This window comes from Ovis canadensis, chromosome 1 (assembly GCF_042477335.2).
Source record: "Ovis canadensis isolate MfBH-ARS-UI-01 breed Bighorn chromosome 1, ARS-UI_OviCan_v2, whole genome shotgun sequence".
NCBI classification, from domain to species: Eukaryota; Metazoa; Chordata; class Mammalia; order Artiodactyla; family Bovidae; genus Ovis; species Ovis canadensis.
Genome location: NC_091245.1, coordinates 21,127,894 through 21,142,776, shown reverse-complemented (window position 1 = coordinate 21,142,776; position 14,883 = coordinate 21,127,894). Strand labels below are relative to the sequence as shown.

The 14,883-nt window shown below is 38.3% G+C and overlaps 1 protein-coding gene across 2 annotated transcripts in view; it reads right to left on the bottom strand.

Moving 5' to 3' along the window:
* MAST2 (microtubule associated serine/threonine kinase 2) overlaps positions 1-14,883 on the bottom strand; it is a 199,431-nt gene that overhangs the window by 160,099 nt on the left and 24,449 nt on the right. For both annotated transcript variants that reach the window (XM_069589227.1, XM_069589237.1), the window contains exon 3: positions 13,573-13,715. In XM_069589227.1, coding sequence (XP_069445328.1) covers positions 13,573-13,715 — 143 coding nt within the window. The remainder of the gene's footprint in view (positions 1-13,572; positions 13,716-14,883) is intronic.

Here is a 14,883-nt window from a genome sequence, read left to right as displayed (position 1 = left end):
AAACCAATTCACTGTGCAAATGTTTACAGGAACCCACTACATGCTATGCATTGTGCGATGGTCTGGAATCCAAGTGTAAAGAGAAACATGCACGTAAAGACTATCAGGTGAGAGAAGATTTAAACAATAATCATATCATTATCTAATGTCTCCTAGAGTTTACTATGTACCAAGCATTGTTCTAAACTTTACATCTACAAATTCATTTAATATTTAAGACAAAAAAAGAATAACTATTTTAGATATTTTTTTATTCCCATCTTACAAAGAAAAAGCATTACAGGAAAGTAAAGCAATCTGTACAAAGCAATGTATCTTCTATCGGTGGCAACTAGTTTAACCACTCTCAATCTTCATTCACATTCTTGGAGCCTACCACCTACATAGAGAAAGAAAGGTTGTATAAGGTTTAACTGTGCTAAAAATAAAGTTTAAAAACTCTGTTCTGGATGGGGGAGTCACAAAAGTCTTCAGAATAGAGGGAATCATTGAACTGAATCTTAAAAGATGCGCAGAAGTTGACTGAACAGTCTAAGCAAGGGGAACAATATATTCCAAATAAGAATCCAAGAGACATATCAAGTGCTTTGATTTCCCATTTGAAAACAGAATTTATGAAAAGTTTACAAAATAACTGCTATTTGCTATTTTTTTTAAAGAACTTAAGTTTTTACACACACAAATTTAAGGCAGAGTAAATGCTACATTTACATTTATTTTAATGAACCAGAGAGAACTGTATAATGACAGAATTTCTGAACTACAAGAGAAGGTTTCTGGGATGAAGACACACTCAAAAAAAGGTTTACCAAAAAGAAAATTAACAGTGCTTTGAATAAAACTGTAATATAACAACATAATTCATAGTCAAAATTATAAATAGGCTCATCGTTTAAAATATTTGCAAGATGTACAAGATACCATCCATTTGTCGCTCCAGATCATTCACTGTACCCCAAATGCAGGCTCATTACGAACCACGTCCCTTGCCCTCTTCATTCAAATGGGTTCAGCCAATAGGTAGCACCAGCACGAGATGGGAGAGAGAACAGATGGTAAGGGAGAGAGTGGCGGAGACTTTTCTCCAGGGTTAGTCGCCGCAGGGTTGTATTAGGCTGTATCACACAATGACAAGTCATGCTGTCAGGTCACCTCTGTACACAGCCTCCTCTGTCTCCAAGTTCCAAGGGTCACTTCCTCCCCTTACCCTTTCAGGCCTAGGGTTGGTAACAGCACCAGTTATTATCAAGGAAAAGGCGCTATGTATGTATTGCCATTTCACTTCTTGCCTATATCTCTTTATTATAATTTGTCTGTTCCTTTTCCAGCCAGAACCATTTTATGGAGAATAAAATTAAACATATTTTCAACTTCATTTGCATACTCCAAAGAAGAGAAAGTCTTTTTAACTTAAAAGAGAAATTTTTATGTAATCAAAATGAAGTAAAATTTTACCTATATGTAATCCTGATTAAAATCTTCAGTATCTGAATTGTTGAGAAAATAGAGTATCAAGTCAAAGCAAAAAAATGCAATTCAAATTTTCCAACTTGCTGAAGACTTTCCTCTCTACTTACCTACAAGTCTTGAAACAGACCTCAGAGTCAGACCCAGTTTTGAATCCCTATTCTAATATTCACCCACTAGCCTACAGCAAAGTACTTTACTTGTATTGTTCACTGTTGAATTACCAGCATCCAGTACAGTGGTGATACATAGTGGGTACCTCATAAATATTTGTGGAATGAATGGACAAATAAATATCTCTCTGCAGGTCTGAATTTCCTCACCTATAAAATAAGGTAACTATGTCTACCTTACAAGAAGAAAATTTATGTTCCAGAGAAAATAAAGGATAATATATGTAAAAGAATCCAAGTATAAGGTCTAGTAAAGATTAGCTCTCTACCCCAACTCAAATGTGCGTATGTGTGTATTAGTCACTCAGTCATGTCCAACTTGTTGAGACCCCACGAACTATAGCCTGCCAAGTTCCTCTCTCCATAGAATTCTCCAGGTAAGAATACTGGAGTGGGCTGCCATTCCCTATTCCCTTCTCCAAGGGATATTCCCAACCCAGGGATCTTCCCCAGACCCAGGGATCAAACCCACATCCCCCACATTGTAGGCAGATTCTTTACTGTCTGAGCCACCAGGGAAGCCTACTCCCATTCAAATATCTCCAGTAATTCTACTTTCTTTACATGACAGAATGTACCAATATCAACACCTTTCAATCTTTCCTCAGCACTGTTACACTTATACACAGCAATACACAGCATTAATGGTACAATTTAAAAGACTTTCTGTAAAAAATTTAAAACAAAAACAAAACAGAACAAAATCTGTAGCTATAACTTTTAACTGGTGATTTAATAATCCTTTTTTCTTTATGAAATACTTGCATAAACACTGTCATTTATTCTAACTCTTAATAAATTCAATAAGATGTCTTCCAATAGTCCTAATCAATCAACTAATTTATCTAAAATTTTTTTAATTTTAAATGCTTTTTTTTAATATGGAAACCACTATTTTTGAAGTTGTACATCTTACATTCTTTACAAATTATCACAAAGATATAAAAATGTTTATAAAACTCAGCTCAAAATTTGTTCAGGTAAGATAATTAGCCTATTCTTTGGCTTCTCAAAAATATTCTTGAGAACAAGCAATCAGACTGCTAATATTCTGTTGAAATCTCATGAAAGTTTCCCAGCTTTTATTTTAAAAGCTCTTATGGAGGTCCAACCAGTCCATCCTAAAGGAGATCAGTCCTGGGTATTCATTGGAAGGACTGATGTTGAAGCTGAAACTCCCAGTACTTTGCCCACCTGATGCGAAGAGCTGGAAAAGACTCTGATGCTGGGAAAGATTGAGGGCAGGAGGAGAAGGGGATGACAGAGGATGGGATGGTTGAATGGCATCGGACTTGATGGACATGAGTTTGGGTAAACTCCGGGAGTTGGTGATGAATACTGAGGCCTGGCGTGCTGTGGTTCACGGGGTCGCAAAGAGTCAGACACGACTGAGCGACTGAACTAAACTGATGAAACCTTATTCTCATACCTTTGAAAAGACACTAGGTGGCATCAGAAACACATTCCTCTTACAAAAAAGAAAGAAACCAAGAGTGGAAGGAGAGGGATTCTCAAATAGGCAGTGAATGCACTTTTTAAAACATGTACTCCTACAATTCTTAATACATTGAACACTTCAATATTTTATACTACTTGATAAAATCACACTTTTTCTTTCTTATGGCTTGTGCTTTTTGTGCCCTGAGAAACCTTTGCCTCATCCCAAATCACAGACTTTCTCCTGTTTTCCTTTATACGCTTTATAACTTCAGCTCTTACAACTGTCAATTACCCACTTCAACTTAATTTTTATATATAGCATAGGGTAAGGATCAAGGTGCATTTTGTTTCCCCATGTAAACTGTTCTACCACCATTTGTTGGAATGACTATCTTTTACCATTAAATTACCCTGCATATTTGTCTATTTCTACATTTTCAATTCTGTTTCAGTGATTTGTGTGTTTATCTTTATACCAAGATCACAATGTTGATTAGTGTACCTTTCAGTTCAGTTCAGTCGTTCAGTCGTGTCCGGCTCTTTGTAACCCATGAACCACAACACGCCAGGCCTCCCTATCCATCACCAGCTCCCGGAGTCCACCCAAACCCATGTCCACTGAGTCGGTGATGCCATCCAACCATCTCATCCTCTGTCATACCCTTCTCCTCCTGCCCTCAATCTTTCCCAGCATCAGGGTCCTTTCAAATGAGTCAGCTCTTTGCATCAGCTGGCCAAACTATTGGAGTCTCAGCTTTAACATCAGTCCTTCCAATGACGAACACCCAGGACTGATCTCCTTTATAAAGATTCATAAAATCAGGTGGGATGATTCCTTCAACTCTGGTCTTCTTTTTTAATATTGTTTCGGTTATTTTAGGCCCTTTCCATTTCAATATAAATGTGAAATCATGTTGTCAATTTCTGAAAAATACTGCTTGGGTTTTGATTGGAAGTGCACTGAATTTATACATCAATAAGAGAATTTACATCTTAATGACACTGAGTCTTCCAATCCATAAACATATATTTTCCAATCATTTAAGTCTTTTAAAAATTCTCTCAGTAATGTTTTGCACTTTAAAATATACTGGTCTTAAAAAAAATAAAATGTACTGGTCTTGCAAATAACTTTTCAAAATTTCTCTTTATTTCATTTGTAAGCAATTATAAATAGTAATTTCAATTTCATTGTGTTAGAGAAATACAGTTGATCTTTGCCTATTTTTATATATAGATTTTTGTATAAAACAGTGATAAGAAAATGAAAACATAAGCCACAGACAGGGAGAAATACTTAGCATATGGCAGAAAGTGAAGAAGAACTAAAGAGCCTCTTGATGAAGGTGAAAGAGGAGAGTGAAAGAGTTGGCTTAAAGCTCAATATTCAGAAAATGAAGATCATGGCATCCGGTCCCATCACTTCATGGCAAATAGATGGGGAAATAGTGGAAACAGTGGCTGACTTTATTTTTCTGGGCTCCAAAATCACTGCAGATGGTGATTGCAGCCATGAAATTAAAAGACGCTTACTCCTTCGAAGGAAAGTTATGACTAACCTAGACAGCATATTCAAAAGCAGAGACATTACTTTGCCAACAAAGGTCTGTCTAGTCAAGGCTATGGTTTTTCCAGTGGTCATGTATGGATGTGAGAGTTGGACTGTAAAGAAAGCTGAGTGCCAAAAAATTGATGCTTTTGAACTGTGGTGTTGAAGAAGACTCTTGAGAGTCCCTTGGACTGCAAAGAGACCCAACCAGTCAGTCCATCCTAAAGGAAATCAATCCTGAATATTCATTGGAAGTACTGATGCTGAAGCTGAAACTCCAATACTTTGGCCACCTGATGCAAAGAGCTGACTCATTTGAAAAGACCTTGATGCTGGGAAAGGTTGAGGGCAGGAGGAGAAGGGGACGACAGAGGATGAGATGGTTGGATGGCATCACCGACTCAATGGACATGGATTTGGGTGGACTCCAGGAGTTGATGATAGGGAGACCTGGTGTGCTGCGGTTCATGGGGTTGCAAAGAGACGGACACCACTGAGAGACTGAACTGAACTGAACTGATATATAATTTGCATCCAGAATATACAAAGAACTCATAACATTCAATAATAAGAAGACAAGCAACCTAAAATTTTTAAAGGACAGAAGATCTGAACAAGTAATTCAAACAATCACATCTATGTAATTTATAGTTTGACATGATGTGTTTAAAACAATGACATAGTGTAAACCCATTAAGGATCTGAGTGAAGCTCAAAACATAACTTGAGAAGCTTAGTTCTGCATTGCTTTTTAAAAAAATTCTGGTCTTGGTACAAATGTTAGTTACGTCTTATTTATATCACAGTTAGGTCACCATGCTGCGACATGGTCTGTATTCATGCTGCCTTAGATACTGGTTCTTTTTTTTTGCCTTAGATACTTTTGTAATTATTTTTGCAGACTTGTGATTGTCCCTCTTAACTTTCTTTTATGTAATTTATAAAAGTTTCTTTAAAATTCTGCTTTTAATTTTGAATAAAAACTTAATTTATTTAAAAAAAGTATATATATATATATATGTATATATATATATATCCCTGATGACTAATGAGGCTGAATTGCTTTTCAGCCTCACTGGTCATCAGGGATATGCAAATTAAAACCACAATGAGATACTCCGACACACACAGTAGAATGGCTAAAATTAAAATGACAATACTCAGTACTGAAAAGGATGTGGAACAACTGCTGGTGGGAATGCAAAAATGCCAGTTTCTCATCTAGATAAACATACACCATACACTTGACATATATTCCAGGAATCGCATTCGTAGGTATTTGCCCAGCAGAAATGAACGCGTAAGTCCACATAAATACTTGTACACAAACTTTCATAGCAGTTTTCTCCACAACAGGCAAAAAACGAGAAACAATCCAAATGATCAACAACTGGTGAATAAACAAAGTCTGATATACCCAGACCAAGGAATTGTTTCATCAATAAAAAGGAACTACCAATGCTCAAAAACAATGTGGATGAATCTCAAAACCATTATGGTAAGTGAAAGACGTCAAACACAAAAGATCACATACTGTATGATTCCATTTACAAGAAATTCTTGAAAAGACCAAAAAAAAAAATCACAGTGACAGAAAGCAGGTTAATGTTTGCCAAGGGCTGGCAGGGGAAAGAATTGATTGTAAAGGGACGACACAAGGGAACATTTCAGGGTGACAGAAATTTCCATACCATGATTTTCTTTATCTGTATCATGATTTTGGTGGTGGTGGTGACACAACCATATACAACTCTGAAAACTACGGTATTTCTCTTTGAAGCCATGTGTGAAAATTAAAGAATAATCATACGAGTTGAGAAACACAGAGAAAGGTTGTAAGGAGTATCTTGGATTGCTTTTTTAGGCCACACCATGAAGCATCTGGGATTTTACTTACCTGACTGAACCCTGCACTGAAGCCCAGAGTCTTAACCACTGGACCACCAGGGAAGTCCCTTGGATTCTCAATTACCTCAAAAGCATACCCCAATAATGTCACCTCAAAAAAGGTCTGAAACACTAGGTTAAGAATACAATAACAGGGACTTTCTCTGTTAAATCTCATTGTGCTGGTTCTTCTTGAACAGTCATTTGTTTGTGAGGCTCTAACTGAATTTAACATTCAGCAACGGAAATGTGCCATCAGCATATGTAATAAGTAATTTCTTCAGTGTCTTTATCCAAGAAATTGATTAAAATGGCAATTAGGACAAGGACAAGAATAGAGGTCTGTGTGACATCATTTCAGGCTGGTACCAACACATTAAATCAACCTTCTTTTGTGGACATTATATTTCAAACAAGTGTTAATCCAACCAGCAATAATATTAGCAAAGGTATTCCAAAAGTCCTTTACTCCTTCAGCGAGTAATTATACATTGCCTACTATGTACCAGGTACAACGTTACATGTCAACTAGGAACACGATGATGGAAAGAGCCATTCTTTGTAAATGACAATTCCTATAACCACAGTTGGTAAAGAGTTCGCTTGCTACTGCAGGAGATGCAAGAGACGTGGGTTCGATCTGTGGGTGGGGAAGATTCCCTGGAGAAAGATATGGCAACCCACTCCAGTATTCTTGCCTGGAGAATTCCATGGAAAGAGGAGCCTAAAAGGCTACAGTCCATGGGGTCGCAAAGAGTCAGACACGACTGAGCAACTTGGCACGCATGCGTCAGTCCTGAGAAGGTCATGTCTGCCAATAAAGAAAGAATTAGTCAAATGCTATCAATTAAGAGACTCCTGGTATGTATAGCCCTTCTATTAAAATCTGAATGTTTGGCACGCTTCATGGGTTAGGTCAACCTCAGTATAAATTACTTGAAACCAATAGGCTGATTTCAGAGAAAAATCATCCAAGCCTCATCTTTCCATCTGTGGTCTCAATTTCTCATTGACAATTTGCTAATGCCAGAGATCAAATTGCCAACATCTGCTGGATCATCGAAAAAGCAAAAGAGTTCCAGAAAAACATCTATTTCTGCTTTATTGACTATGCCAAAGCTTTTGACTGTGTGGATCACAATAAAATGTGGACAATTCTGAAAGAGATGGGAATACGAGACCACCTGACCTGCCTCTTGAGAAACCTATATGCAGGTCAGGAAGCAACAGTTAGAACTGGACATGGAACAACAGACTGGTTCCAAATAGGAAAAGGAGTGTGTCAAGGGTGTATATTGTCACCCTGCTTACTTAACTTATATGCAGAGTACATCATGAGAAACACTGGGCTGGAAGAAGCACAAGCTGGAATCAAGACTGCTGGGAGAAATATCAATAACCTCAGATATGCAGATGACACCACCCTTATGGCAGAAAGTGAAGAGGAACTAAAAAGCCTCTTGATGAAAGTGAAAGAGGAGAGTGAAAAAGTTGCCTTAAAGCTCAACATTCAGAAAATGAAGATCATGGCATCCGGTCCCATCACTTCATGGGAAATAGATGGGGAAATAGTGGAAACAGTGTCAGACTTTATTTTCGGGGGCTCCAAAATCACTGCAGATGGTGACTGCAGCCATGAAATTAAAAGACGCTTACTCCTTGGAAGAAAAGTTATGACCAACCTAGACAGCATATTCAAAAGCAGAGACATTACTTTGCCAACAAAGGTCCGTCTAGTCAAGGCTATGGTTTTTCCAGTGGTCATGTATGGATGTGAGAGTTGGACTTTGAAGAAAGCTGAGTGCTGAAGAAATGATGCTTTTGAACTGTGGTGTTGGAGAAGACTCTTGAGAGTCCCTTGGACTGCAAGGAGATCCAACCAGTCCATTCTGAAGGAGATCTCCTGGGATTTCTTTGGAAGGAATGATGCTAAACCTAAAACTCCAGTACTTTGGCCACCTCATGCAAAGAGTTGACTCAGTGGAAAAGACTCTGATGCTGGGAGAGATTGGGGGCAGGAGGAGAAGGGGACAACAGAGGATGAGATGGCTGGATGGCATCACTGACTTGATGGACGTGAGTCTGAGTGAACTCCGGGAGTTGGTGATGGACAGGGAGGCCTGGTGTGCTGTAATTCATGGGGTCACAAGGAGTTGGACACAACTGAGCAACTGAACTGACTTGAATGAAAATTCATCCACTCAATAATTACTGATTATTGTATTTTATGATAATTGTTACAGGAAGCTATGGAAACATTTTAAACTTTGATGTTGGATAAATTTTAACCAAATGAAAATTTAGAAGATAAAACTAAAAGAAAAAAGAATAGACAAGATCAGATTTTGTTTTTGAAAGAATAGACTTTAGAGTGGAGAGTGATTAGAAAGGAAGAATGAATTAACAGTAATGAGATCCCAGCAATGATCAAAGACATTGCAAATGTGGCTTAGACTGGTGAAAAAAGTCTAAGGTGAAAAAAGGTAGACATGTTAGAAATATTTGGAGCTAGGATTCATTGGGTGATTGGATGGGGGAGAGTAAGGGAAAGGAAGAGTCAAAATAGACTTCCAGGACTCTGGTTTTGGGCTATTGGGGCAGGGAAGGCGGGTCATGGTGCTAGTTAACAACTGAAGAACTGGTTTAGGGGAACACAGAGGCAGAATAAACAGTGAGTGTGTCTTAGACAAAGATCAAAGTTGCAGATACTTCTTGGCATATTCATGAGAAAGCAAAGCAGAAATTAACCTTACTTTAAAGATTATATATATATATTCTTATATATATGTTATATATCATATGTTATATGTTATATGATATGATATGGTATAAATATCATACAATTTATAGTATATAAGGATATATATATATATATATTGTAGGAAGGCGGACTCCTTCCAGGGCCCAAGAGTGGGGCTCTTGTCCAACACTTGGAAATGAACTGTCCAAGGAGACACATGCTGGCAAAAAGCAAAAAACTTTATTGGGAATGAACACCCAGGTGGAGAGCAGCAGGGCAAGGGAACCCAGGAGAACTGCTCTGCCACATGGCTCGCAGTCTCAGGTTTTACAGTAACAGGATTAGTTTCCGGGTTGTCTCTGGCCAATCATCTTGCTTGGCCCAAACTTCATCTGACTCAGAGTCCTTCCTGGTGGCCTGTGCATCTCTCAGCCAAGATGGATTTCAGTGTGAGGGCTTCTGGACAGTTGGCAGGACACACCATCTCCTCCCTCCTCCTTTTGGCCCTCCCAAATTCTCCAGGTTAGTTTTGGGGAGTAGCACTGAGTTCTTTATGGGAACCTCCAGTTGTGAGACAATTCAGGCAAGCACATATCATTGTGCCTGGCCTAGGTAGGAGGTTTTGGTCAACGGTTCCTGAACAAATATGTGCCACACTCAGTTGTGTCTGAATCTTTGCAACCCATGGACTGTAGCCCATCAGGTTCCTCTGTCTATGGGATTTTTCAGGCAAGAATACTGGAGTGAGTTGCCATTTTCTTCTCTAAGGAGTCTTCCCAAACAAGGGATCGAACCATACATATATTTTAAGATGAATAACTTATCTTGGACAAGATGCCATCTAAGTTTTTCCCTATCCCTAGGAACATACAATATAGTAATATGATTGGATGATTCTTTTTATACATGCTTTGGAAACCACTAATTGGAATCATAGTTTCTACATATACAGGGAAAATGGACATTCAGAGAAATCCTCTCAATAGATACTAGGAAATGAGGGAGAAGTCCAAAAATCTCCTCACAAACACAATCACCCAGATGGCCTCAAAATGAAAATAGTTGCTACACTCAGGCTTTTGGCTAATCGTTCTCCAGACTCTGGTCAAATCTAACCTCTTGCAAATTATCTCCCCAATCATTACATCCAAGACAATTCCTGTCCCTTTAGTTCCTTATTCTATTAAATGTTGTCTTATTACTTTTAAATTGTTTTTTTGTTATATGTGAATCTTGTAGACCCAAAAATTCTCTGGAGGCTGGGTCTGTGGACTGTATATGGGTCTGTGAGCTGTATATGGCCATAATTCTATTAACAACAAGAATACATTATAGGACAGACTTTTTTAGAAATGCCACAGAAGCTGGGGTGGCATCAAGGTATATTCAGTGTACAGTAAGTCAAAGCAAGTAAAGTATTCAACACTAACTATCAAATGTGCCATCAAACATAAAATATTCAACTGGAAATCCTTGATTACAAGAATGGAAAAGGAGGAACTAACCTGAGGTTACCATAAGTAAGTAAATTGCTAAGGAAGAAAAGCACAAGAGGAAATAAAAGGCGGATCCCTGGGAAGAAAGACATAACTAGATTCAGTTCTAGAGAAATAATTATTTTACACACCCATAAAAAGACAAATAACCCAATTTTTAAAATGAGCAAAGAGTCTGAATAGATATTTCTTCAAAGAAGATATACAAAGGGCTGATAATCACATAAAAGGATGCTTATTGTCATTAGGAAAACACCAATCAAAACCACAGCTATCACTTCAGAACCATCAGGATGACTAAAATCAAGACAGACAATAACAAATGCTGATGAAGATGTGAAGAAACCAAAGTCATCGTACACTGCAGTTTATCAAACACTGCTGCGTTTAAACAGTCATCATAAGACCGAGTAATTCCACTCCCAAGAAAAACGAAAACTGTCCATATGAACACTGTAAACAAATGTTCATTATTCTTAATAGTCTAAAGGAAAAAACAACCCAAATGTCAATCAACCGACAAACAGATAAAATATGGTATATTCATACAATGGAATATTATTCAGTGGTAAAAAGGAATGACATACGAATACATGCTACACAATGGAGGAACCTTAAAAACATCATTTTAATGGAAGCCAATTACAAAAGGCCACATATTATAGGATTCAAGTTATATGAAATGGACAGAATAGGTAAATCTATGCAGGCAGAAAGTATATTAGTGGTTACATAGGGCTTTGGCCACCTCATGTGAAGACTTGACTCACTGGAAAAGACTTTGATGTTGGGAGGGATTGGGGGCAGGAGGAGAAGGGGATGACAGAGGATGAGGTGGCTGGATGGCATCACTGACTCGATAGACGTGAGTCTGAGTGAACTCCGGGAGTTGGTGATGGACAGGGAGGCCTGGCGTGCTGCGATTCATGGGGTTGCAGAGAGTCGGACACGACTAAGCGACTGAACTGGACTGAACTGAGGGCTAGAGAGAGATGAAAATAAGACGATAGCTAAAGGGTCTAAGAATTCTTCCTGATACGATGAAAATATTCTAAAACTGACTCCAGTGATGGCTGCATCTATGAATATACTAAAAATCACTGAATTGTACGGCTTAAATGAGTAATTTATAATATGTGAATTATATTTCAATAAGCTTTTTTAAAAAAAATTAATTCAGGAATATTCTACTTCAATTGTTAGGCTAGGAATTCAGCAAACTCAGTCCAGTAATTTCCTCTGCAACAAACCACCTTAAAATGAAACATTCAGCTTTACCTTAATGGCAGCAGTTCTCAAAAGAGTGCATTTAAAGCAAATACGGATGCCTGGGACCACTCCAAACCCACTGGATCAAAATCTCTATGATGGTGCATGGATTTTTTTAAGTTCCAGAGGTTAAAAGAGGAGAGAGGTGGGGCTTTACAAGACATGTTGAAAACAAGTGGAGAAATCTGAATTTTTTGAAATTAAACTTATGTTAAACTTCTCGGATCTGGTAATATAGATGAATCTTGAACAACACAAGGGTTGGAGGTGCTGACATCTCCCAATCCCTCCCCAACCCCATGCAGTGGAAAATCCAAGTATAAATTTACAGCTGGTCCTCCCTATCCACAGTTCTGCATTCCAGGATTCAACCAACCACGGATCTGGTAGTATTAATGGGAAAAAAATCCATATATAATTAGGCCCACTCAGTTCAACTCCCTGTTGTTTAAGGGTCTGTTATATATTGTGGTTATTTAGGAGACTATCCCTTGATCTTAGGAAAAATACTTGAGGGTGAGATAGCATGTTTGTTACTTGCTTTGAAATATTCAGGGAAAAAATACATACATATACACACAGATAAAACAAATGTGACAAAATATAAAGTTACAACCAAACTGGTCAATCTAAGCAAGTTTAATTGCCATTCTTTCCATTTTTATGCAAGTTTGATATTTTCAAAACAAAAAGTTGGGGAAGTTCCACAAATGATGCCAATTATCCCTATAGCCTAAAATCACAAACCTCAGGTCATATCAAGAAATCTTTTGATCCAAAAACTAACTTCCCACTGCTATAAGAAGACTTCTTCCCCTATCCCCATTTTCTTGGATGAACAAATGAACAAAGCTTTCTACTCCCTATATGCCAACCCAAAAGCTTTATGGTCCCAAAGAGTAGATGAACTTATCTTAATGGGAACAAGCTTCTGTTATCATATCCTGCAAATTACTAGTCTGCCTTGTCTTACAGATAGAGGAAAGAGGGTTGAGATCAATAGAAAGTCAACGGATTCCCTAAGTAAAGAGGCAGGGCCACTGAGGGTAAAAGGGTACAAGACACAACAACAGGCAAGAAAACAACTGGCCCAGACTATACAGCTTAACCTGTTAGGTCTTGTCTACTATACGAAGCTAGACAAAGAAGAAGCTCATTCTTTCACCTAATATATACTGAAGTGCCTACTCTGTGCAAAACATGTTCCCTATCCACACGTACTAAATATGTATACCACAGAGCTATATACGGAAGCAACACAACTTCACAAGATTCAGAATCATTTCCATAAGAAAGCTCTTCCTCAGGAAATTTATTCATTAAAGTTAAAATCATACTGAATCTTTTTATTGACTCTCATTACATAGTCAGTACCAGTGACCGCATGAGAGCACATTCAGAATATACTCTATTAAATTCCATTCTTTTCCATTGTTTGCTTTGAGAAATTAATCTAGCCAAACTCTAAAGGAAAAAAAATAGCTGTGGTAATGACAAAAGACAATCAAGGATCTGTTCACAGAGCAAGGGAGCATCTGTACTAACACTTACCAAGCCAGCGGTAAGCGAAGGCGCAGACTGTCCGAGGGACTGATTCCTCATCCGCACCAGGTTAGACGCTTCTCCTGAAGACTGCCAAGTCACCTGCCCCACGCTGCTGTGTGCACTGCCGGACAAGGGGAGCAGCTGCTTCCCTTCAAACACAATGTTTGGGAAATTAACAAATTATTAATTAATGAAATGAAAAAAATACAATGACAGCAAATGGGTTAAAAGTACATTGATCCAAAGAAAAGTGAAGCCCCTCCACAGCCATTTTAGGATCTGTAGCCCTCTAAAAAACTCCACCTATGTTGGCGGTGGTGAGAAATCCAACTGGAATACTGAACTGAGTCGATGATTTTAAATGCTCTGTAATATCCACCACCATGCCAGGGCCCAACTTCCAACCTAACAGGCTTGTTCCAACCTAACACCCAACCTAGCAGGCTAGGAGTTTTCCAGTCCCTTCCATCCTCCCTAGTTTCTCATCAACTCAGTGTGGTAAGAGTGGAGCTGAAAGCTTCTCCTAGACAAGTTTGGCCCTTAGGTTTCCAGAAGACAAACACTGAATCTCTGCTGCTCTTGCCAGATTCCATGTGTTCAGTCTAGGTTGACTGAATGTCTTAATCCCACTGAAAGACTGCAAGAAAGTCATTTATAAAGACTGAGCACCTAGGACTGCAATGACTTTCTAGCTGAGGTTCAAGTGCTATTCCAACCCCTTCCCTCACACCATTCTTCACATTGGTGCTAGTGATCTAATCAAAACAAATATGGTCTTGTCATCCCCTTCTCATGACTCTCTACTGTTTAAAGAATTAAGCCGCGCTTTTTGTTGCTTTTTTAGTTTTGTTTTTAGGGTTTTTTGTTTTTATTTGGCAGCACCACGTGGCATGCGAGATCTTAGTTCCCTGACCAGAGACTGAACCCACACCCCCTGCAGGGGAGGCACAGAGCTTTAACCACTGGACTGGCAGGGAAGTCCTAAGTTACACTTTTAAAACTCTAAAAAGATCCTCCATAAATCCATATTATCTTCCTGGCCTCATCTCCTTTTCCAAACCCATTCACTCATTCAACTTCAATATTCTGCCCTGCATATTCACCTAGCTTTAACTTGATCACCAATTTACTTAAAAACTCTTCTTCTTCCTGCAAAATTCTATTCATCAGAGAAATAACCACTCTTATAAAGAGGTATGAGCAAAAAGTAGGTCTGGGTTTTGTTTTCGCTGTAACATACCCTTTTACTGCAAACAAAATGTGATGGAACTTATTTGGAGGGCAATTTAGCAAAACCTATTATAATTTTAATTTGAG